The sequence below is a fragment of the Myotis daubentonii genome, chromosome 1 (genome assembly GCF_963259705.1).
Source record: "Myotis daubentonii chromosome 1, mMyoDau2.1, whole genome shotgun sequence".
NCBI lineage: Eukaryota > Metazoa > Chordata > Mammalia > Chiroptera > Vespertilionidae > Myotis > Myotis daubentonii.
Genome location: NC_081840.1, coordinates 165875459 through 165900836, shown reverse-complemented (window position 1 = coordinate 165900836; position 25378 = coordinate 165875459). Strand labels below are relative to the sequence as shown.

General features: G+C 47.7%; 1 protein-coding gene across 1 annotated transcript in view; it reads right to left on the bottom strand.

The window, feature by feature from the left end:
- TSPAN5 (tetraspanin 5) overlaps nucleotides 1-25378 on the bottom strand; it is a 170914-nt gene that overhangs the window by 29079 nt on the left and 116457 nt on the right. Inside the window, exon 2 of the mRNA XM_059665069.1 lies at nucleotides 2487-2537. Coding sequence (XP_059521052.1) covers nucleotides 2487-2537 — 51 coding nt within the window. The remainder of the gene's footprint in view (nucleotides 1-2486; nucleotides 2538-25378) is intronic.

Below are 25378 nucleotides of genomic sequence, written 5' to 3'. Positions count from 1 at the left end.
CCTCTGCGGATCCCTCCTTCTTCCTCCGGGTCTCTGCTCCAATGCCACCTCCTCAGGAGGCCATTCCCAACGACTCTCTCAAAAAGAGGCCTCTCCCGTCACCACTCTCTAAGCAGCCCTTACCCTGCAGCTCACATTCTCAGCAGCACCTACCAGCGCCTGAACCCATCCTCGGCTAGTGACCACTTCCTGACAGCCCTCCCACTGGAATGCAAGCTCCAGGGGGCAGGGGCTCTGCGTCACTCACTGCGGCACCCCAGGTCCAGGGCCCGCCTGCAGCAGGGCCACCAAATTGGGCTGCAGCCTGTCCTCTCCCCTCTGCCGCCTCCATCTGGTCCCAGCACGCAGAGGCCTGCTACACAGCAGCTGCTGACCTTAGCCAAGGAGCGTCAGCTCTCCAGAGAAACTTTCCATTTGCTGCCAGGGGCCCTGACAAAGAAGGGACTGATACTGCATCCCCCCGCCCGAAGACCGCATCACCCCCTTGCTCTGATATTGGCTAGTTTTAGAATTTTGTGATTTTATCAGAGAAGAGACATTTGGTGCAACGGGTGAAACAAAAAGATAATTATATCTCACAAAGAGAGAGAGAAAGCCTTCGGAACAACCACTTGTCTGTTTATTGCCACACCAGACAATTCGTCCATTTAATGTCTCCCAGCGTCTTTTCAAAGCAGATGGAAGTGGGCTCTCATTAACGCAGAGTTATAAAAAGCCGTGTGACCCAGCACTGCGCCAGCCAGAGGGCTTCGAAGAGCAGAATCTCTGAGCTTCCACCAACACAGATCTCCCAGCTTCTCCGGGGACTGAGGCAGAAGCTGGTCCTGAGCCAAGAGAAGACCAGTGTTCACCATAACAGTTTCCAGAGATACAGTCACCTCTGTTTGGGGAACTTAATTTGTCTCCCTTCATCAGGAATCCCCGCCCTGGAAGGTGGCTCACCCTCCGTAAGCCTCTTTACATTTCGCAGGAGTATTTTGTAAATGAACAGAAGGTCTTTCATTTCAAAACCCAGGATTTACTTGGAGTTTTCCTTGATGCCGTCTATCTGAACGTTGTTTCAGTTGTGGAAATTCCTCCTGGCATCTGAGGGGCTTTTGTTTACTGGACTTTCTTAGTTCTCCTCTCCCTTCTTAACACACAGAACACTTCAAAGAAACTCTTGGCTCGGGGCCCTGGTCAAGCTCAAAGGGTGAAATACCAAAGAGATAAGGGAACAATCTTCTGGGGAAATTTAAGCTAACCTCTTAGTTCACCACTTTTAACCAACCCGTCCACTCCCTCCTTCTGACAAGGTGGGAGATGAGAAAGCTGTGCTGTGTAGCCAGCCACGCACCAGCGCGGGCACAATGCTGCCACTACCAAGCGAGGGAGATGGAGAGAGCTTGCGTTTATCTCCGAATTCCGGTGCTTGGCCTCCGCAGGGAAGGTCATGCAGGAAAATGACAGGCGCGGGTGGGGAGGGAGTCGAGTGGAGGGTGAACTGGGACCTGGTGCCACGAGGGTGCTGCTTAGAGCACACACTGCCGGCGCCGTGTCCTCCCTGCGGCCTGGAACATGCCGCCCTCTCTTTCCAGATTCTTCCTTTGACTCTAGTGCATTTGAGCATAAATTTTGAATATTCCTAAATGCTTTCAATCAGCAGACAATATTCCCATTCTTTGCATTAATGATAAGTGTTCCCATTCTTTAACATTAATGATACGTTTATCTGCTATTCGAACACAGATGATATCCAGCTTCCTTCACAGGACATGCTAACAGCTGACCACATAACGCTCACACTAAAAAAAAAAATAATAATCTTTATGGCTTGAGTAAGCTTCCAAAGGTTAAAAAATAAACAAAAGAGAAAGAAGGCTGCAGGTAGGTGAGTGATGTTAACGCGCATGATTGAGATTCCTGGGGCAGGAGGAAGCCTTCCGTGGAACACGTGTCTCTGGGTCACTGACACGACTCCCATGCGCAGTCTCTGTCGTGCGCGTGTGCTGTTACTTCTGTAATTATTTTGATATTCTGGTCAGTTTAGGCCCCATTCCTAAAATATGCCATTATCTTGCGAAAACACTTTCCTTAAAGAACCATATTTGTTTGTCTTGTTGTTGTTTTTTTTAATTGAATGCATCGGGGTGACCCTGGTTAATAAACTTACATAGGCTTCGGGTGTACAGTTCTATGGTATAGCATCGGTATATTGCACTGTGTCTTCACCACCCAAAGTCAGGTCTCCTTCCATCCCATTTACTCCCCCTGTACCCTCTGCTACCTCCCCCTACACCCCTTCCCCTCTGGTAATCACCACTCTGGTGTGTGTGTCTAGGGGTTGTTTCTTTGTTTTTTTTACTTAATCCCTTCACCTTCTCACCCAGCCCCCCAAACCATGTTTGTGTATACTCTGCGGTTTCAAAGAGGAAAAAGAGAACATAGAGTATAGCGTGCAGCCTCTAACCACCCAGGTGTGTGCATTTTCATGATATTCAACTTACTTTTTCATTCCACGCCCACAGTCCAATTCCGAGAAATGCTATTCCCAGAAACTGAAAAAGAAAGAGAGAACGCAGTGTAAACATAAGAGTCAAGACCATGTTTTTACTAATATAAATTAGAAAGTTTTCAATCAATTCTTCTGCCACTTTACCTGGCTGGAAAACAATTCATTCTAAAATCTGAGTAATAATCTTTAACAGAAAAAAAGAGAAAAAACAAAAACAGAATCCCCCTTGATTAATGTTATTACAGCATTAAAAAGGGTTGGGTAAAAAAAAAAAATGTGGGTGTATATATTATTCAGCCTTCAAAACGGAGGGAAGCCTGAAGGACATGATGCTACACGAAACAAGCCAGGAGGACAAAGACCACATGGTATCACTTACACGTGGAATCTAAAAATGAGTAAGTCAAGCTCATAGACATGGGGGGTAGAAAAGTGGTTTCCAGGGGTGGGGAAAACAGGAAGAGATTGGTAAAAGGGTACAAACTTTCAGTTGAAAGATGAATATGATCTGATAATCTAATGTATGACGTGGTGGCTACCGTTCATAACAATGTATTGTATCATTGAAATTTGCTAAGAGGAGAATGTAAATGTTCTCTCACACACACACAAAAGGTAACCCTGTGAGGTGAAATTGGGATGTGTCTTAAAATCGACGGTACCTCTGCCAGGCTGGGGTGGCTCAGTGGATTGAGTGTCATCCCATGCATCAAGAGGTTACTACTTCAATTCCCAGTCATGGCACATGCCTGGGTTGTGGACTCCATCCCCAATAGGGGGCATGCAGGAGGCAACCAATCAATGTTTCTCTCTCATCGATGTTTCCATCTGTCTCTCTCGCTCCCTTCCTCTCCCTCTAAAGCAATAATAAAACAAAATATTAAAAAAGATACATCCACATATATAAAAAAATGTATGTACAAAGTTTTTTTCTTAATCGATGGTACCTGATAGTATTTTTGCCGTGACTATACCAAAAATAACAATGTCGCTGATAATCAGGGTGTTAACAGGTGCGATGACACACTATTCAGTGCTGTCCACCCACTAAGCGCTCAGTGATCGGAACAGGGTGCAACTGACCATGAGGAAAGACTCACTCCTCACCTTCATTAGCAACTCGGAATCCCCTGCCCAAGCACTGACGGGGACAGAGTGGGCGGCTGAGCAGGTTTGACTGACATGTGGGTTAAGCTAAGCGTCAGGAAAGCTGTCCAGCGAGCGAGCGGGGTGCGCGGAAAACGACAGTGAGGGTGGCCACTCCTCCCAGCTCCAGGGAAACCGGAGCTGCCCACCTGGGAGGCCGTCTCCACTCGCTGGGCAGGGACACTTTGCCGGCTTCAGACCAACAGGGGCTGGGCGAGCCGCAGGAGCAGAGGGACGGGGACGGAAAGCACACACACCATGGAGCGCCCGGAGAACGGGCCGGTGCTCTTAAAAGCAGGACTTCCCCAACCTCCCAGCAGTGACCCGGCCTCGCCCAGAGGGTATGCGATGTGTTCTGAGCTCCTGCACGGAACGCTCCAGCGTGGCCGTGGCAAACACCGAGGCCCCTTCCTCCTCCTTTTGCTCTCAGACATCCGAGAAGCGGTTAGGAAGATGTCTTGTTCTCAACATCCCAACAGGAGAACTATGGTCAGCCTCTCACTGCCGGGTCAGACTGCTATTTCACTTCACGTTTCTGACCCCAAACCACAAAGGTGCTGTCCCCCAAGGCACTCGGGGCTCTGCAGTACAAAAATAAAGTCATTCAGCATCTCTCTCTCTCTCTCTCTCTCTCTCTCTCTCTCTCTCTCTCTCTCTCTGCCTCTCTTTCTCTATTTCTAGGTGCGCGGCACAACTGGGTAACAGGGGACAGGTGTGCACACAGGATCCCATCACACCTAGAAGTCACCGAGCACTTGGCTCCACACGGAGGACATCAAGTGCATCCACGAGATGCCTGACTTTCTAATGCTAAAGCCCTTCATGGACAAATGTTCCCATCGCCCCGACGCAGCATTTAATCACAGCATCCCCACGAGGGTGGGCTGTGGTGGCAGAGGGCACTGCAGTCAGCTGTGCTTCTCGCTGCCAAGAGGGTAGACACGTCACTTCGCTGAGGGCCCTGCGAAATTGCTAACATTTATTTCCCTTGATGACTCACCGGCCCTGTGCTCTGTAGGCAGCGTCTCTCTTTAGCATCACAACACGTTTATTGTGAAATACAGGCTCAGGTTAATGAGGCTCAGAGCCACACAGCTGGAAACCCAGGGACATCTCACACGGAAGTGCACGTCCTCACCAGCCTTGATGCATCCCCATCCCCCACGGCACAGACAGCTGTGACATTCAGGTTAGAATCCGGTGGAATCAGAACAGGACATGGCACCTTCCCTCTCCAGGGACCAAAGGCAAGTTGGGGAACGAACAGATAAAAACCTCGCCTTCGCCTGAGAACTGGCTGAAGAGCAGAAATGCCCCACCCTGGGGTCAGCAACGGAGGGAAGCAGAAAACAGAGGAGTCCCACGGTGGGCCAACTTTCTCCTCTTTGTATAAAGTCCTCCTTTCTCGTCCTGCCACTTGGCAAACCCTCTGCTCTCACAGACCATATAAATGGGTTGGAAACCAATAGTTTCCCACAAAAAAAAGGAGAAAAAAAAATCAGGATTTAAAAGAAGACTCGCAGACCGTTCCTTTATCACCTTGCTCCAATATGTTCTGCTTTAACCGTGACTTTCCAAACAAGGGCTTAAGAACTTGGAGAGCAGACGCTGGGTTTAAAGACAAGGATCGCTCTCAATACCTAAGCAAGAGAGCGGTGCGGGCTGGGGCCTCCACACGCACATACCTTCGCAGCTACATCACTAGCAAATGTCCTCCGAGTGCTCTCAGCCCATGTGTTTTGTTTTAGAATCAAGTTGTTCCAGCTCCATGTAATTAAACGGAGAGGAGCCAAAACGCAGAGACAGGCACGCAGCGCTCGAGGCACACGGAGTCCCCCTTCCCACCTCTCAGAAAAGGGGACACAAACCACCCAGCTGACCTCGTTAGGAAACCGGGAGGCCCGCTCACAGGGAGGGAACAGCTGAGAACACTTGCAGGCAGCTCCTCATTCCTGCGAAACAGAAAAACAGACCGACGCATCTTCTCGCACGGCAACGTATGCAAACACGCAGCACAAATGTTTGTCCACCCGGCTTTTGATGTTTTAAAAGGAATAACAATAATCTTGCCAACACTTGTTGAATGTGAGGAGGAACTAGGTGCTGTGTTTTTTTACGAATTCGCTACAACAGCTCTGCCTAATGTAGTAGCCACTGGCTACTGAGCCCCCGACATGTGGCTGGTTCAAACTGAGATGAGCTAGCGTCTTAAGATGAGTAAAAATAATGTAAAATATCTCATTAATACTTGCTTTATTATTGACTACCCTGTTGAAATGATAAAGCTTTAGATGTAGTGGGTGAAACAAACTATATTAGTAAAATTGATTTCACTTGTTTCATTTCCCTTTTTTAAATACAGTTACGGCAACCTGTAAGTTCCCTATGTGGCTCGCACTATATGACTATTGAACAATGCTGGCCTGAAGTGTCCCTCAACAGCCCCGTGTGGTAGGTGCTGATCACCACTTTACAGATGAGGAAACTGAGGCTTAGACACCTGGGATAATTCTCCCCCAAGGTCACACAGGTGCCTGCGCTGGAAACGCTCAGGAAATGACTCCTCAGCCCAAGCACGAAACTATTACAGCACTTTCCTGATGTGCATAAAATGTCCAGACAAATAATGGATGGACAATTATACGGAAACTCTTGTCCTAACACCCAAAATTGCCCCTTTAATTTCTAGGTGTTCGGGGCACGGGTATGTTTTCCTGAGGGAGTGCGGATGGCACCAGGTGCTCTGAGAGTGGCACGCTGATGCAGCTGCTAGGCGTGGTGGGACAGAGCGGGCAGAGCTGGCGCTCAGGAAACGCCGGAGAGGAAAATGGACCCAGGATGGAGACATGGGTGATGGCGTATCCATGCCAGGAGGGACACGTCTGCCCCTTTCTCTGAGGAGTGGAAGATCTCCTCCCCCATCTGTTGTTTTGGTCCTTGCTGAGCCTCCAGCATCTTGGAAACAAACCTGTGCTCCGTGCTAACTGGTACAAAGATGGGTACTTTGAGAAGCCATCCACCCATCCATCTACAATCCTCAACGAAGGAATATTCATTCCTGAGCTCCGACTTGGTGCTGCACACGACTTTCCTCTTGTGATACAGGAGATAAGGTGCAGTCTCTGCCCTGTCAGCCTGCAGTCCAGTAGGATGGTAACCAAATCATCAAAGCTTGAAGGACAAAATTGTCCTTGATGGTGCCGTAAGGAAAAGAAAATAAGGCCAACAGAGACCGTCAGAGGGGATCTGACCAGAGAGCGTTCCCGGGAGGCTTCTCTGCGAGGGATGTAGGAACTGGGGTCTGCAGGATGAGGAGACATTAACTGGCAAAAATAAGAAATAAAAAAGGGAAGAGTAGTTCAAGCAGAGGGAAAGCGTGTACGCACTACATCTACACTGCGGTGGCAGCAGCAGGGCACATCGAAGGGTCTAAAACAGGGGTGGGGAGCCTTTCTCTGCCCAGGGCCATTTGGGTATTGATAACATCATTTGTGGGCCATACAAAATCATCAACTTAAAAAAATTAGCCTGCTGTATTTGGCCAAACATTTAATGAACTCACCCCTGGCGCCTGCCACGGCAGGGCCGGACCAAATGATTCCTCGGCCTTCTACGACCCGCGGGCCAGATGTTCCCTACTCCGAGTCTAAAGGCTGACTGGTGTGGCTGGCGCACAGAGAATGAGGAAAGAGAAGAGGCAGGGCAGATTTGCAGGTAGAGACACAAGCATGAACCAGCCCATGCAGGGCCTTGTAAGCCGCGTTAAGGAGTCTGGGCATTGCCCTAAGAGGGACAGGAAGCCAGTTAAGGGCCCACTGTGTGTAGTGAGCTGTGGTGGGGTGAGGAGTCTGGTCAGTATCAGATTTGGGCGTTGGAGAAATGATGACCTGGGCTGCAAAACAGAGGAGATTCACTGGGACTAGAAGGAAACGAGACCGATCATGTCCTGGACTGAAATGTAGTGGGGAAATAGAAGTAAAACTATTTAAAAGTGAAGCTGACATTTTCAGTGACGACTGGATATGGTGAAGGGGGGCAAGGGTGACGGAGAGGGAGGTGTTGGGGATAATGCCTGTGATTCCAGCATCTTCCACACGGATGGCTTTTCAAATTCCATCTTATGTCCTCTCTGCCAGAAGTGACTCTCGGGGCTAATTTTGTAACTAGCTTGAGATCTAGTGGCATTTCTGAAGGACAGTTTTCTTTCACGGGTATTTTGGCTGCTATCTGAATTTTCTTCGAAGCAAATTTCAGCTTGTGTACTTTAAAAAATAAATTATTTAAAATCGATATACATGTCCACCTCCACCCACTACTTTTTTTTTCTTTTTTAAATATATTTTATTGATTTTTTTTACAGAGCGGAAGGGAGAGGGATAGAGAGTTAGAAACATCGATGAGAGAGAAACATCGATCAGCTGCCTCCTGCACACCCCTTACTGGGGATGTGCCTGCAACCAAGGTATACACCCTTGACCAGAATCGAACCTGGGACCCTTGAGTCCGCAGGCCGACGCTCTATCCACTGAGCCAAACCAGTTAGGGCAACCCACCACTACTTTTATTCATAAAAGGAAGTAGCTACTGGCCAGTGTGGCTCCATTGGTTGGAGCGTCGCCCTGTGCACTGAAGGGTCTTGGGTTTGATTCCTGATCAGGGCACATGCCTGGGTTTGGATTCGATCCCCAGTCGAGGCGCATATAAAAGGCGACCGATAGATCTTTCTCTCTCTTGCTCTCCCTTCCGCTCTCTCTAAAGTATAAAAAAAAAAAGAAAAAAAAAAAAAGAAGCAGTTATGTATAGATGTACGTTAAAATTCACAGGCAACTCTTAAATACTCAAAAAAATAACAATTTCGCCAATGGCATCTGCCCAGAATTCCACGAACAGGCTCAAAACAGTAATGCAGCAATGTAACCACAATGGAGGGAAACAAAAGTCAGGTTACTCTTCTCACCTCCATTGGAGCCTCAAAAATATTATCTTAAATAACAATGGGTGGAACTGTTATCCCTTCCTCATTCTGATGAAGGGTTTTGTTTTGTTTGTTTGTTTTAATTTTAAGCTCTGCCTGAATAAACAGGACAGATGCATTGAAAACATTTGGCACAGAAGAGAGGAACGAGAGGCCATTAGGAAAGATGTATTTTTCTGGAACTGCAACACGTGTTCCTTTTATTAGATGTTTTCTGACGCTTTAGTGTGAACAACACTCCCGTCCTGGCAGGGGTGGGTGAGGTGGGGCAGTCCACCCACGTGTGCTAAACACTTATGTTAACTAAACACACCTTGTCCTTATAGAGCAGGGGCTGATTTCAGGAATAAGAGGCGTCGGGGCAGAATCCTCGCCAGGTCTAAGGAGGAAGCTCGGGCTGGTGGAAAATTCAGTGCTCAGGAAGTCGATCCCAATTTTGCCACGGGGTCCCTGTGTCCCAGTTTGCACATGCAAACTGTGCAGAATCCACGGAAGATGGAATAACAGATAAAGCTCAGACTTGTAAACAGGACACTCCACATCTGAGCTGGGTCAGCCTCCCTCTGGCCTGAACACAGGCAGCCCGCTGGTGCACCGGCCCCAGCACAGCCCGGTGCTGTGATCCAGGGAAGGCTCTCCTTCAGCACAGAGTTGCTGATCATCTACTGGGAGCCAGGCAGCCCTCGAGACGAGACACTTGGATAAATCAGGAGCCAGAACAGTGCCTGTGCTATGGCTGACACTCCAGTTGCGGTGTGTGGGGAGGAAACGGCAAGGGAAGGAAACATAAAGGAGTGGATTACACGGACTTTTAGAAGCCGAAAAGGGCTGTGGGGAAGGAGAGCAGCAGGAGGGACCGGAATGTGAGGGGGGTGCTGCAATATTAAAACAGAACGGGCAAGGCAAGTCTCCATTAAGAAAGCGCTGGATGAGCAAATGTGACGGAGATGAAGGAGTTGACCGACGGAAATCAGGGAATGGGGCTCCAGGCACAGGAACAGCCCGGCTGGAGGAGGGGCTGTGCGGGCACGCTGGAGGAACAGTCGCCGGGGGAGGGCTGGCGTGTGTGGGGCAGGGGTAAGGCAGGGGTAACAGGAGCCAGGCTGGGTTGGTCTTTGAAGGCTGGAGCGACAACTGTGGTTTCTACTGGGAGAGACGAAGAATCACAGGAGGGTTTCCCGACTTCCTAGAGCCCCCGGGTTGTCATCTGTCAACTGCAGATAACAAGGGCACCCCAGGGAAGGCACAAAACCGCGGAAGGGGCCAGGTGATCATGATGGGCCTGGCTGAGGGTCACAGAGCCCACACGTGCCTGGCACAGCCAGTGCTGCGTGCATACTGGTTCCCTCCCCTTCCTCAGGCACTTCTCCGCCGGCTTCCTCCAGAGTTTGGACCCGTTTCTCCAAACGAGGACACAGCCTCGCTCTCAGAGATCAGTGGTCCTCTCTGAACTTCTGAACCACTGTCCGCATGGACCCTAACTTGCCCTTCACACACACACATACACACAAACACACAATTTTAAGGAGGGGCATGACCTGGGTTCACACCACAGGAGTGACGGGGACTGTTAATCGGGGAGCATGTGCCCACTTAAGGGACAGCAGCACCTGCCCTCGTCAGTCCTCTCCCTCCCCAGCAGCAGCTGCAGGCGCCTCCCGGGACAGTGGACACAAGTACCCCCATGCATTGAAAATTAACGAGTACTAGTAACAGATATTCCAGTCAGAATATCGAGATCGTGTTTCATTTCACATCTTTCCTGTTTCGTATTTTGGCTGTCTAGTTCAGGAATTCTGAGTATATTGGCCCCAGAACCTAAAAACCTGCAAATGTTGAAACCCCACATTCAAATAAATTTCTTCCCATCAGAGCTTCTTGATGCATCCTCTCTTTCTCTAACGTTATCACTCCTTTTATATGACATCCTTTGTAAAGAAGTTTTGGGTTTTATTGATTTGAGAGAGAGAGGAAGGAAGTGAGAGACAGAAACATCAATGAGAGAGAGACATTGACCGGCTGCCACCTGCAGGCCCCCGACTGGGGATCAAGGCAGCAACTCGGGTATGTGTCCTGACTGGGAATCGAAGCAATGAACTCTTGGTTCATAGGTGCATGCTCAACCCCTGAGCCACATCAGCTGGGCGTCATTATACCTAATAATAAAAAATCCTTTGGAGGAATGTGGGATATAAATTATAACCAATACTGTTTGGGCTAGCTTCTGAAACAACACCACCCCTTTTTTAAAAACTTCCCCTCACCCTCATGGGAGCCCTGCAGCCAGGTCTGCAAAGGGGGCCCAGCCGCACTCTACCCTCTCTAGGCCGACGTGGGACATGTGACTCAAACATTAGGCTGAGGCAGAGTCTCTCCTCCCCAGGAAATGGGGTCTGAACGCATTGGCTTTTGTCAGCCTCAGTCTCCCTTATGCTAGAACGGGCTGGGGGTGCTGAGGAGACACCATTCGGATGTAGAACGCAGAAGAGAGACCACAAGTCACTTCTCCTGACCCCTCTCTGCTCCTTATCCGCAAGACCCCTGGACACATGTCCTTGACCCTGGGTCCCGCACAGCGCCCCGGAGTCTCTATTATATGTCTCTCCCTGCTCCTATCTTAGCTCAAGTACTCTGGGGATTTTTGTTACTTGCAACCAAGAGGCTCCTAAGACGTAACTAAGAGAGCAGATGAATTTCCCTCGTGCTCAGGCCTGTGACAAGCTCACTGCTATTGATGAAGCGTGCAAATGGGCACGGGCATGCTGCTGCTCCGGAGACTCAGAAGGATCTGGCAGTGGCTGTCACCCTTTCCCAGCACCTGGGTACAGGCACTGGGGGTCTGAACTCCCCCAGACACTGCCGGCTCCAGGTGTGAGAGGAACACACAAGCCAGCCACGCTTCCCTGAAGGAAGGAGCTGCCCTCGGTTGCTTGTGGAGTTTTGGAAGAGGAATGATCCAGCTGGAGATGGTTCCCAAAGCAACACCACCCAGCGGGGCCTGGGAAAGGGCGAGGGGCCGGGGGAGCTCTCGTGTTCCCAAGCTCTGTGCACCGGGTTCTGCCCTCCTGCTTTCCCGAGACGCAGAGGGGCTCTCTGCCTTTGAACTTGCTCCACACCAGATGAAGGCCAGAGCAGCCCTGAAGATGTGGCTACAGTCCAGGGACAACCTTGTGCGGAAACGCCTTTGTTAGAGTTGGGAGCTGTGTAACGCTCTGGCAAGAATCTGGGATGGGAAGAGAGAAAACAGGGTGGCCTATGCCGGCAATAAAAACCGAGATCCTTCTTGGAAATTACGTAGATGATGCAGGCTCCTCAAAGGGAACGTGAGGGTTTAAGCAATACAACTCCAGATGGAAACACGGGGGCTGCAAGGTTACAGCCCACTGATCTTCGCGTCCGAAAAAGCAAGGCCTACCCTGCCCAGGCTATTCCATCAGTAACTCTCTGATTAGATAAAACCGAGGCTCAGAACAGACCAGAGCAATGCTCTGGAGGCGGAGGAGGACTGAGGGAGAACTCAAGTATTTTGAACCACAGGCAGAAGTGAGTGATCTGTGGACAAACACCGGCCTCCGTGGGAATAAGCCCCCGCTGTCTGTGCTAACCAGCCACGCAGTCAACTCGGGCTCCCAGCAGCTCTCAGCCTAACACTCTCAGGTGTATACTGTTTCTGTGCTGGAATAGCTTGACGCTTAAAAACACATCGTGGGCACGATTTAAAGGGCAATGCAAATAAAAAGTAAACTAGGATTACAATTTCTTAAAGCACAAATAGGGTTCCATAATTCCAGTCACTTAATACGTATCCTCAGTGTATCCTGGGCACGGTGCTAGGCGCCCAGGACGGAAGGGTGAATAATACAACAGGTGACCTCTTTCCTTAAAGAGCTACCTGTGGAGGGCCAGTGGGTGGGAAACAAATAAGTAAAACCACAACTTACCCACAGAGGATGGAGCCTTCCCGGGGCTCGTTGCCATAGAAACAGAGAGCGGAGGCTGTGGGCTCACTATGGGGCCAGAGGAAGCTTCCTAGGAAGTGACACTTGAACTGCGCTTTAAAGGGAAGGAGACAGGAAGATCACCCCTGCAGAGGAAGCACCTTGTGCAAAAGGATCATAGCCTGAACCAGCATGTCCCTCAGGAACCGGCAAGGCTTCCAGGCGGGAACAGAGATAGTAGGCACAGCAGGCCTCCAGCAGCAGGGCTCCTCCCAGTGTGGGGCCTGCTCCAGCCGCAGCACCAGGAACTGGTTAGAAACACAATTCTCCCGCGCCCCTGGGGTGGGGCCCAGCAGGCCCCGTATTAATGAGCCCTCCAGGTCACTGCTGAGAACCTCTGGGCTAGGGGCTGCTAAGCAGGGGCCTGGTCGCAGCAGGCTCGGTGTGTCCTGGGGACCAAGGCTCCGCCAAGCTACAGGAAGCCAAGGAAGGGTTTTCAGCACAACAATGACAGGACCAGGCTGCACTTTAGAATAGTCATTCCAGTTCAGCTCAGAGAATGAACTGAAGGGAGGCGGGACGGCAGGTAGTGAGACAGGTTGGGAGGCTACCCCAGCAATCCTGGTGACAGTGCCACCAGCCCCAAAAGGCAGTGGCATGAGGATGAAGACGGGAGAGAGGACTGAGGAGGAGACTCTATGGGGCTTGGTGACAGGAAGCAGACAGTGTAAGGTTAAGACCATGGTTCCTGAACCAGGATGTCTGGGTTTGAGTCCTAAATATGCTTCCTTGGGCAAGTCACTTAATCTCCCTATGTCTCAGTTTCCCAATTTATAAAATGGGGATATTGATTTCTTCAGAAGCACGCTCCCTGGGAGCAGGGATTTTTGTTCATTTAGTTAATTCTGAATCCTCCAAACTATCTGTTGAATGGATGAGTGGATTACTTGTGGGAGATGAGGAAGACAGAAGAATCTATGGACATTCCCAGGCTTTTAGCTCAAGCAACTTGGTAGGCTGTGGTGTCATTTAAGAAGCTGGGAAGAATATTTTAGGAGAGAGATCGATTTTAGAGCTCAGTTTCAGACATGCTGCCACTGAGATGAATGCCAGGCACACACGAGAAGGTGTCCTGGCACATACCCGTGAGGGCCCAGAGGCTGTCAGCAAGGTGGCTCCAGAGTCAGACTTTGGTTAGAAATCGGGCTCCACCACTCACTCATTGTGTGACCTTGAGCAAGTAATGTAACGCCTCAGTTCTCTATTTCCTCCTCCATAAAATACAGAGAACAGCAATATCCATCTCATAGGGTCACTGGGAAGACTGGATGCGATAATGCATGGAAGGTGTTTCTTCAGGTGCCTCGCACATAGAACGTGCTCAACAAACACCTGTTACTGTGGTCACTGTTAAGGCCATATGGAAAGTCTGTAGAGAAGAGGACCAAGGCAATGTCCCAGAGAACACGCAGACTTATGGTGAAGGGCAGAGAGAGAACGTGGAGGGGAGACGACCAAGAAGTAGATAAAGGGGCAGCAGGAGACCAGGAAAGAGGTTTGACCAAAGTCCACATAGGGGGAGACCGTAATCTGCCATGATACATTAACACAGGGAGAAAGGGGCTGAAACAGTGAGGCTGCTTGTGTTCAGTGAAACTGAAAATAAAACATAGAACAACAAGAAAACATTAAAGAAAGTAACTTCCCTTATTTCAAACTAGTCCCTGACTGTGGACACCACCGTCTGCACCGCCACCAGACAATGCCCCTGAGTTGGCTGGGCAAGACTCAACATTAATTGAGAGGGCTGGCAACCACCCACAAGGAACTCGGGACTGGACCAGGGTCACCTCTGTAGTAGCCAGTGGTGTCCTTTGCCTTGTGTAGGAGACAGAAGGGAAACAGAGTTATGCAATGTTCTCTAAAGACCAACAGATTGGGTGCAGGGAAGCCCAGGTTTAGTGCCAATAGGAACATTATTAACTGGTGGGTTGAGTTCAGTCAAGTCACTGAAGGACAAGTGTAAATGGAGATGACCACCACCTGGCCAGCTCCACGGGACTCGGCAGTCCAACACAAATGAAGGGGAGACCTTTTGAAAAGGATGTGCTCTATATGTACTTGATGTAACTAAAATATCACTTTTTATCCATCTGTTAAAATGACAGAGTACAATCACGCTGTAGCTACTGGCTCTGTCATCTGGCACATATGTAGCCCCTAAAAATCAGTGCACATTCGTTAGAATCTGTGCTTATTTGGTGTCTCCAGAGAATTTTGTGTTGGAAGATAATTTTCTCAAGTTTCTGAACTTCTTATGAGGGAGGAACTGATTGTGTCATTTGTTGTGGACAATCTTTTCGAGGAAATTTGGAAGATAGAAGTAGTGTTTCTCTACGTTCACCCTGGAAAGGATCAGGCAGGTTTACTGCCCACTATAAAAGTTTCGGGTTCCCTGAACCCAGGGTTCCCCTCCTATAACACAACTCACTATGTACACAAGTGTCAATGGACCCTCTCTGCATCACCGTACGGAAATTGGAGCTCAGAGAAAGAGTGTGAAAAACACTGATCCAGTGGGTACCAGTATTGCTGTGATTTACAAAGTCCTATGTCCCTGACCCAGGAGTCTGGAGTCTCTGGGGCATCCAGGACCCCGTGGCAGGGTAACTGGCTAGCTGGCAGGTAGGGCAAAATCTCAGACCCTTCACAATCCTTGTTTCTGTTTTACGGAAGAGGGGTTCGTGTTTCCCTCCCACCCAACAAGTTGTTCCCAGAACCCACGGCTGCTCTGGTCTGTCCTGCTGGACGTCAGCTGTTAGAGCTGGGAAGGCAGAAGAGATTTCAATCAGCGATTTCTGGTGCTTTTCTCCCCAGTCGAATGCAAACACTCTCTGTGCCTATGTGTCTATGTGTGTTTTAAAGTTTTCCCATTTAAAAAATTTTTCTTTAAACTTGTTTGTTTCACCAATAACATCTACTTTCTTTTCTAAGAAACATAATGACACACATTTTCTGGGTGTGGGGGAGTCTTATTAATAAATGTCTTTGCTATAGTTAATGTATAATTATGTTATTTTAAAATGTTCTCATTTAACTGTAAATATTAAAATACTAAGAAATAACATTTATTTCAGGAAAAGTTTAGTAAACACATGCCTTAGTTATAAATAATTATTTAAAAACACCAGGAGAATGTAACTTCAATTCTTCAGGCATTAATGTTATCTAACCTATAGTGTGTACACACACACACACACACACACACACACACACACACACACCATCTAGGCCAGTGGTTCTCAACCTTCCTAATGCCATGACCCTTTAATACAGTTCCTCATGTTGTGGTGACCCCCAACCATAAAGTTATTTTTGTTGCTACTTCATAACTGTAATTTTGCTACTGTTATGAATCATAATGTAAATATCTGATATGCAGGATGTATTTTCATTGTTACAAACTGCACATAATTAAAGCATAGTGCTTAATCACAAAAACAATATGTAATTATCTATGTGTTTTCCGATGGTCTTAGGCGACCCCTGTGAAAGGGTCGTTCGACCCCCAAAGGGGTTGCGACCCACAGGTTGAGAACCACTGATCTAGGCGAAGCCACTATAGAAAACTTTAATCGGAGTCTGCTACATTGACTTGTTAGAATTCAGAATGTTTCTTTAAAATGAAACCTTGACAATATCAGTAACAAAGGCATCCAAGAAATCATCTTTGAGAACCTCAAGTTCATGTTAAAACCAGAATTGGATTTCCTCCCAGTGGGCCTTTTGGAATGCCAAGTTCTGAGAGAAGCATGCTACATCCTAGAAATGCCACACAGCCTCCTTCATAGCTATCACACCAATCATCATTCCGATCAAATCAAGCAAACACCAGGAAATGATGGCAGGTACCTTCACTTCAAGCTCTTGTTTACATTTCCATGCTCATGTTTAAAATCCCTTTAATATCCTTACTGGATCGACATCAACTTTCTGATGCTTTATATGCAATCGAGACCCAAAGCGTCCTGAGAGATGCATGCAGGAGGCAGGGAGCCCCCCAGGAGCGCCGAACCCATCGACTGCCATGTGAAAGGAGCCTGCAGGCAATTAGTCCTTTGTGTGGGTGACAAATAAACCTCCACATAAAAGGCTCTATACACCGAGGCGTCTTTGATCGGTCTCACTGGCTCAATGACTCACAAAGGATGGGGAGAGGAGCGTCTGAAAACAAAAGGGCAGACTGACGGCACCATTTAGTTATTTATTCTGTACGTTCAGCTCAGTTTTTCCTCTTTCCAACTTCTCATGACACTATAAAAAGAAATGGAAGGGATTCTTTTCAACCCAAAACATCAGCGCCGCATACTAAGGAGAAAAGTATTGGCTTAACGCAGAACCCGTACAAACCACTAAAGATCAAACTGCTCTCTCTAGTTAGGTATTTTTAATAGGGGAAATGGGTTCTGACAAATCACTCTTTTATATAAGAGTTTATTACGGACTCTTGGAAATTAATTTATATGTAAGACAGGCTGCAGCCGAATGATTCACAGCGTCAGGATGTAAGGCTGGGTTCTGAACAGGCGCTGCCTTGGAGACTCCCCGTGCGTGTGCAGTCTGGAATTTTCCTTTTCTACCAGAATTGTCTGAAGCCTCTCGAGATGAACAACGGTGTGAATGATGTGCGAATAAGCTGCACCTATGTCCTCTGGTTTAAAGATGCCCACACTTTCTCCCCACGGCATGATGTTAAAATGACTGGAAAGCATGAAGTGTTAGAGATCCGGGTGCTTCTGAAATGATGTGTTAACTCAGATGAATGTAAGAGGGTCTGTGTGGAAACAGGAATTATTCCTCTGATATTTATCATTGAGATATGTGATAAATACCACTGATATTTTCCCCCAGTGAAAAGGGATGATATAAAGGAACCATATAGAGATGAATGATGAATAGTAGTAACACAGTCGAAAGAGCGTGGCCTTTGGGGATAAACCATGGCTCAAATCTGGGCCCCAGCATTTCCTGGCTGTGACCCTGGACGAGCTGACAGACCCAATTTGCTCACCTGTAAAGGGGGAGGGTAATAGCATCCACACAGAACCGATGTGGCCATTCATGAGGTAAGGGATGTGTTTGGTGGATAGCATGCATTCAGTAAACACACTAGTATTATCGCAATTAAAAATGTCATGCAAAAAGCATCGTGGCTCACTTTCCCGATAACAAAAGGCAATTATCTTGTCATCTGTGCATTATTCAATCTGTCCAGCAGATTTTGACCGGAACAGAAATAGTTTCCTCGCATACCACGGGAATCAAGATTACAAAGAGGATTTTAAATCTTCTTTTTTCCCTTTTGCAAGAAACTTCTTTTTGCTGTCAGTATAAGATTTCATTTAAAGCTGTTTAACCAGAGAGGGTCGCCATGGGAAAGTAAGCCGCTGACAGCATACATTCGGCTCACACTAATTTATAGAGGGAGCATATAAATGAAAAATAAGTTGGCCGAGAGCCCACGGTTTGCCCTTGAGCCTCTGCCAGCAGGGTTTCATGCAATGTGATTAGTGAAATGAGGAGACCCTGGGTGATTAATTAGCGCTCCCTGTCAATCCTATCAGGCGGGCTTTCCGCCAGGGATGTAAAATAAGCCACCTGATTTTAACTTCCTCATCTCAAAACCGACGTCCCTGCAAACATGACGTTGTCAAGCACTTCAAATGTTGAAGGAAAATTTCCTCCATATCACGTTTAAGACCAAGCCTGCTTCCTTTTGACACACAGTTTAGCTCTGGTAAATGGCAGACTGCATGGGAAATGCTCTAAATCCAGAAGCTTGTCTGCAAATGCTCTGAGCACCGAATCAAACTAAACTCACCTCAGAAGTCCCTATAAGCATTCGACACTCAAAAGAGGAAAACTCCCCTATGGGTGAACAGATTTACTACAGACACCCAAAGGTCCATCAGTCTCTTTAAAACGGAAGTCATTACAAAAACTGTACGTCAGTAACTTTTACTGGATTTTACCATGCAGCTATCCATGTGGTTTTTTAAAAATCTTCTCACAGTCTGCTTCATTAGACATTAAGTAACTTTTTAATCTACAAACTCGTTGATACTTTTTTGTCAATCCTCACCTGAGGATATTTTTCCATTGATTTTTAGAGAGTAGAAGGGAAGGGGAGAGAGAGAGAGAGAAACACCGATGTGAGGGAGACACATCGATCAGTTGCCTCCAACATGAGCCCCGATCAGGGCCAGGGATCAAGCATGCAACTGAGGTACATGCCCTTGATTAGAATCGAACCTGTGCCTTCAGTCCACAGGCTGACGCTCTATCCACTGAGCCAAACTGGCTAGGGCAATAATTTCCTAGATACTTCTGACACGTATTTTATCCAAGTATGGTCTCAAGGTAGATGCCACTATATCTAGATGCATTAGTTTATATTGCTGCACAGGCAGTTCTCTGGTATCTATTACTATTTCAGTCAAGTTTCTTAAATTAGATTTAAAAGAGAAAGAAATAACTTCTCTAAATTAAATCAGTTCCTTTAACTAAGGCTGACCTCTGGGTAGATAATTTGTGTAAACATATAATGGGTCCTGCCCTTCTCTAAAGCTCATCGTTAGCGGGTAAAGATATAAATATTCTATGCTGGTCTATATAATATCGTCTCATTGTAGACAAAGGCTCTCCATGAATGAAATCCTGTGTAAACAACAGTGCACACAATCGCAAACATCTTATGCTACACAGCGGCGGTCCCATACGGTGAGATCGTCTGCTCACGATGCAAAGGCCCAGGTTTAAAGGCCTCAGGCTGGGCTGAACCAGGAGCAGGCTGTTCTGACGTTGGCTCACACACCGCTGGAGCTGAAAGGAGCCTCTGAGATCCAGCGAAGTTGGGTCCGGAGACAGGAGACGGAGAATCTCCATTTAGAAGCTGGAATCCCAACCCCAACCTAACTTCATTCTCTCCTACATACACAGGGAATCCAAGGCAGCCCAACAGATGAGAACGTCCAATCTGGGCAAGTAGCTCCCCGCTCCCGAGAGCCCACACACAAGCTGGAACTTTCAAAGGTCAGCACAAAGGTAGCGAAGCATCCCAGACACCATGCGATTTCTCAACAATCCCGCAGAGGGCTGGACACCGGCCCTACCTGCCCAGGTTGATAAATGGCCACAGGGACCAAGCCCGGAGGCACTCACCATCTAGTCAAGAGATAAGTAATACATCAATAATTAACATAAACCCATTTGCAGTAAATGTCATACATGAGATTGAGAAAAAATTGTCAGTTCAGAGAAGGCTACCAGAGGCTCAAAAGGAGGGAAGGTTTCATGAAAGGGCATGAGGCTTGCGGGATGGGTAGAATTTCAAGAAATGAAGGTGGAGGACCTTCTAAGACAGTGTTCCTCCCAGTCCAGTGGGTCAGGGCCAGCATTTTCCTCCTCAGGGAAACAGAACAGAATGTATTCCACGCGGCAACATGGGGTACTGCTTCATGGAACTTGTGGTTCATGCATAAAATGTTATTTCATACTGAGGGTCTTGGTCAAAGAGTTTGAAAGCCACTGCCTTGTTTTATGGGAAATAAAGAGTGAAATTGTCTATCTGGCTGGAAAATAACAACTAAGTTATGAGGTCATCCCAGGCCAGATTGTGGACATGTAGAACACAGCATCAAAGAAACTGGGTTTTATGCTCTGGGACAGAGAGGTCACTGCAGGTTTTTAGCTTTTCACCTTTTTTAAAAAAAAAATTTTAAACTTTATTGACACCTACTGTGCTTAGTATCTCACACCTATTGTCTCACTAATTGTAACATGCATCCTTTGAAGTGGGTATCGCTCCTTTATAGAGGGGAAAGTGAGAATCAGACATACTAAAAAGTTTTATTTTATTTTACTCAAGGCTCATAATTTTTTTAAAAAAACAACAGAAAATTATAAAGTACCAGAACTGGGCTCTAGGAATATTAATCTTGCACCTTCAAATAGTGAAACTTAATAGACTTTAGACAACTATATTATAAGAGGGGTTTCTTTTGATCATTCAATTTCAGAATTTAAGGTCAATTTAAATACACTCCAAATCCTAGGCAAAAACCACACCAAAACCAACACTTAAAACTGTTCTTTCTTAATGGCCCTAAAAAGATTTAAGTGAAGGTTCTTATTTCTCAATAGCTACACTGTTAGCCCTTTTATTTCATTCTGCAGCAATGAAGTTAATGACTGTTACCACTTGAAAAACGCTTTGAAGAAAAAAATGAGAATGGGTGCAAAGGCAGAAGTCGGCCTACAGCAGAAGTGCTAACATAAAAGAGGCAGCCGCCCGCGTTGCTCAGACCCACTCCCTCACCCAGCGTTCCGGGCCTACCTACCCCCGGAACAGCTGTGAGGACAACCGTGTGATCCCTGACGGGCACAGGGCTCCAAGGCTGAAGCAAGCCCGGATACTATCGCTGGGTCGGAGGACCCGAGAACACGCCAACATGTTCCTAATATGAAATTGTGAAAAGAAAGCAACAGTGGGTAGAATCATGGAGTGTATTTAAAGGGGAAAAAGGAAGAGCTCGGAAGTGGCTATCTCTGATGAGCAGAATGTGGAAGACAGGAGTACTGAACAAGGAAAGAGAGAAATGTTCTTCCCCCTTTCCACTAAAAGCACCCCTTCCAAGAAGCTCCGCCACGTGGTCAGAATGACCCCACAGCCCAAGGCTCAGAATCCAGGAGGCAAAGTGCTCCTCTGCCCCATGTGTGAGCTGGACAGAAAAATATGCGGAGTATCCAGCAAGTCAGAAATCCCAGCTGTGCACAGGACTCTACTCCTCACACTCTGCATGGTGCTTCTTGACTGATGCATGGACCTTCTTTAAAAGAGAAACGCATTGACTCGCAATGTTAATGTAACTTATTTTTACTAAAATATCCCTCAAGCCCTGGCCGGTGTGGCTCATTTGGTTAAGCATCGTCCCCATGCACCAAAAGGTTGCTGGTTCGATTCCCAGTCAAGCACATGCCTGGATTGCAGGCTCGATCCCTGGCAGGGGGTGTGCAGGAGGCAGCAGATGAATGTTTCACTCTCACATTGATGTTTCTCTCTTCTCTCTCTCTCTCTCTCTCTCTCTCTCTCTCTCTCTCTCTCTCTCTCTCTCTCATCTCTTCCTCCCCCCTCCCTCCCTATCCCTTTCTCTCTTTCTCTCTCTAAAAGTCAATAAACTATTCTTTAAAAAAATAATAAAATCAAATATCCCTCAAATGTGCAGAAACAGAAAACTGGTATAAAATCCCAAATACATTCATAAGTCAACTACAAACACTATTAAACCAACAGAAATCAAACTAGCCACAATTATTAAATGCAACAGATGATGTATTGTGTAGCCACTAAAACACGGATGCAGCAACCATCCTGGTTCTATATTTCATCTGTTTTGGTATTTTGACTTTCCTAAATGTTTACATAGATAACACTATTTTAAGTAGGCTGAACAAAAGAGCAAAGAACGTAGAGACCAAATTGGAGTGACCAGACCTCATACTTAACCCAAAGTCAGCCATTATGATGAGGTGTCACATGGTAATGTTCCAAGGCTCTCTTACTCACTTCAGAGGTAGCACTGCAGTTCCACCGAAATTTGCATTTTTCCAGCTTTACTAAGGTATAGTTGATGAATAAAAATTGTATTTAAAATGCACAACATGATGTTTTGATATACTGTACATGGTGAAATGATTGCCACAATCAAGCCAATTAACGTACCCATCCCCTCACAGGAATATAATTATTTTGTGTGTGTTGAGAATACTAAAAATCTAATCTCTTAGCAAATTTCAAATATACTATAGAGCAGTCGTCGGCAAACTCATTAGCCAACAGAGCCAAATAGCAACAGTACAACAATTGAAATTTCTTTTGAGAGCCAAATTTCTTAAACTATATAGGTAGGTACATTGTTATTAACTTACTTAGGGTACTCCTAAGGCTTAGGAAGAGCCACACTCAAGGGGCCAAAGAGCTGCATGTGGCTCTCGAGCCGCAGTTTGCCGACCACGGCTATAGAGTCTTATTAACTAAAGCCGCCATGCTATACATTAGATCTCCGGACATAGCCATCCTGCCTCACTGAAACTCTGTACCCTTTTGACCACCATCACCCCATTTCCCCCACCCTCTTAGCCCCTGGCAACCACCACTCTTTGCTTTTATGAGTTCAACGTTTTAGATTCCACATGTAACTGAGACCACGCACTAAATGGGCATCTAATCCAATCACTGCTAAAGTGAGAAACCGGTTTCTTTTCCATTGTGTCTTTGTCTGTTATGTTTATACCAATGCACTAGAACGCAAGGTGCACGCATGAGCACTGGACCTGCCCACACCCCGCTGGGAATGACCGCACTGCAGGCGGCTTCTCATTGATTTCATTCCGTCTTCGCAATTACCCTGGGGGAGATGTGCTGTATCCACATTTAACAGATGAGGAAATAGTTGGGTTAAGTGACTCACCCGAGGTCACACAGATTGATAGTGGCGGAGACAGGATGCAAACCAGGAAGCTGGTCCGACTGCAGACCCCAAGCTCTAACCCACAAATGCCTCTTGACCACTGTACTCACCACGTGGCCCACATCCGGGCACTGAGCACACACATAGATCAGATGCAGGCACTACCCTTATTCCCAAGCATTCACTGATAGTGCAGTCAACCACATGATCCGGAAGATGCTGTTTTTCTCTCCACTGGGTTATGCTGCACTCAGCTAACACAGGTGCCTTCTTAGACATCACAGACTTTTCCTGCAAACTGGTGGGATCTTATTTAGAATCTGAAAATGATTACAACTGCTTCTAAAGAATAAAAAACTGCCAGATGCAGGCAATGAGTTTAAAATACGCCGGTTATAAATAAAAATGAGCCAACATACATTTGAGTTCTTAAAATGGACCTGGTGCAGGTAAGCACTTTGCTTGTATTATCTCACCGAAGTTTCACAACAACCCTCTAAGGCGGCGGTTCTCAACCTGTGGGTCGCAACCCCTGAAAATACGTTCTGCATGTCAGATATTTACATTATGATTCATAACAGTAGCAAAATTACAGTTATGAAGTAGCAACAAAAATAACTTTATGGTTGGGGGTCACCACAACATGAGGAACTGTATTAAAGGGTCGTGGCAATAGGAAGGTTGAGAACCACTGCCTAAGGTGTCAACCCGCTATTAACATCTTCACTTTGCGAGTGTCGATATTAAACTTAAGAGACATAAGTGACCTGGCTGCGGCCGGGCCCCCAGGCCTCTGACTCCGGCATCGAGACCCACTCTGCACACAGCGGGGAGACGGCCGGCCCGCTGCCTTGCTGCTCCTCAGCACCTGGGACTCTACAACCAGTTCAGTAACTCACCCTTCCCACCTGGTTGGTCAAGAGACATGCTGCCCCCGAATAACACAGACCTGTAGTAATGCAGAGCCTTCTGGCTTTGAGACTGTGATCCTAAGAAGAACCGCTAGTGAAAGGCCGATGTGCACGCAGGGAGACGCGCACTGCCCTGCAGCACTAAGCCCAGCTTTGTTCGGGAAGCTAGCCCACCCTTCCTGCAGCCTCCACCCTAAACTGCGAGCCGTTCCTCAATGTGGGCATCGTATGTTGCACATGGTGCCGGCAGGAAAAGGATTCCTGAAACACCACGGCCAGCCTCAGGCACGCCCGCTCCCCTGTTGTCCACCCAGCCATCGCCTCGCTCATGAGGCAGGTGTAGGTGATGGGTGCACGCTGCCAGGACCTGCCAGGGCCACTGAGTCGAGGCAGGCAGGGCTCATGCGCACGTCCTGTGTAACGGCCCGGGGTGCCCAGGATGGAATTCCCTGGATGCTGAGAGACAGCGGTCAGCAGCCTGTGCCAGGAACCACGGGTGTCTTCTAGACAGGAATCATTCTCATCGCCTGTGAGGTAGACTATGCGATCCCCTTCACACAAATGAGGAAACTGAGGCTCAGGGGCAACCCAGCTGCAGGAAGCAGCTTGAGGCCAGAGCCCCCTGAACCCACAGCTGTTTCCCCTTCCCGGATGTGTCTCCACTCCAGCTGTGCTCCTGCTACAGAAGAGGAAGCCAGGGGCTGGGGCGGCTACTGGGCTTGGGAAGAAATGGGTGCTGATCTGAGGAAGATTTGAGAGATCTTGTTTTGTTGTTGTTTACAGATTGTGAGGTTCACCGGGATTACTGAGCTTTTATCTTTCTAACTAGAGTTACTGGACCCTTACTGTGGACCAGATACAGTCCTAGTACCTTTAAATACATTATCTAATTTATTCCTCGCAACAACCCCAGGGGGCAGGCAACCCATTTTACACACGAGGAAGCTAAGGCCTTAAGGGAACTGATTGAAGATCTTTTGCTACCAAAGCCTGTGCTCCTCACAAACCACTCTCCACCTCACAGTGAGCTACTGAACTGGCGATGCCCAGGTCCCCGGTGCCGTTTCTCCCTGTGAGATGGTGGCGGGAACCCCACACGGAAGTCTCCAGAGCCACATCCCTCTGCACTGTCGCTTCGTTCTTTCTGCGGCACTGTGACCCGAGGCGCTGGTCCCCAGGCAGAGATGTCGCACTCTGAGCTGGGTCGGCTGGATTACAGCTGCCGGCAGGACACAGGGGGCTGTGTGGCCTCCTGGGAGGGGCTCAGCTGATGTCCCCAGATGGGGGCCCCGGGGGCGGTCCCTGGATCATGTCACTGCCTGGCACGGCATTTTTTACAGCATGAGCAGCAACAGGGAAAAACACACTCCCGGGAAGGCTCCACA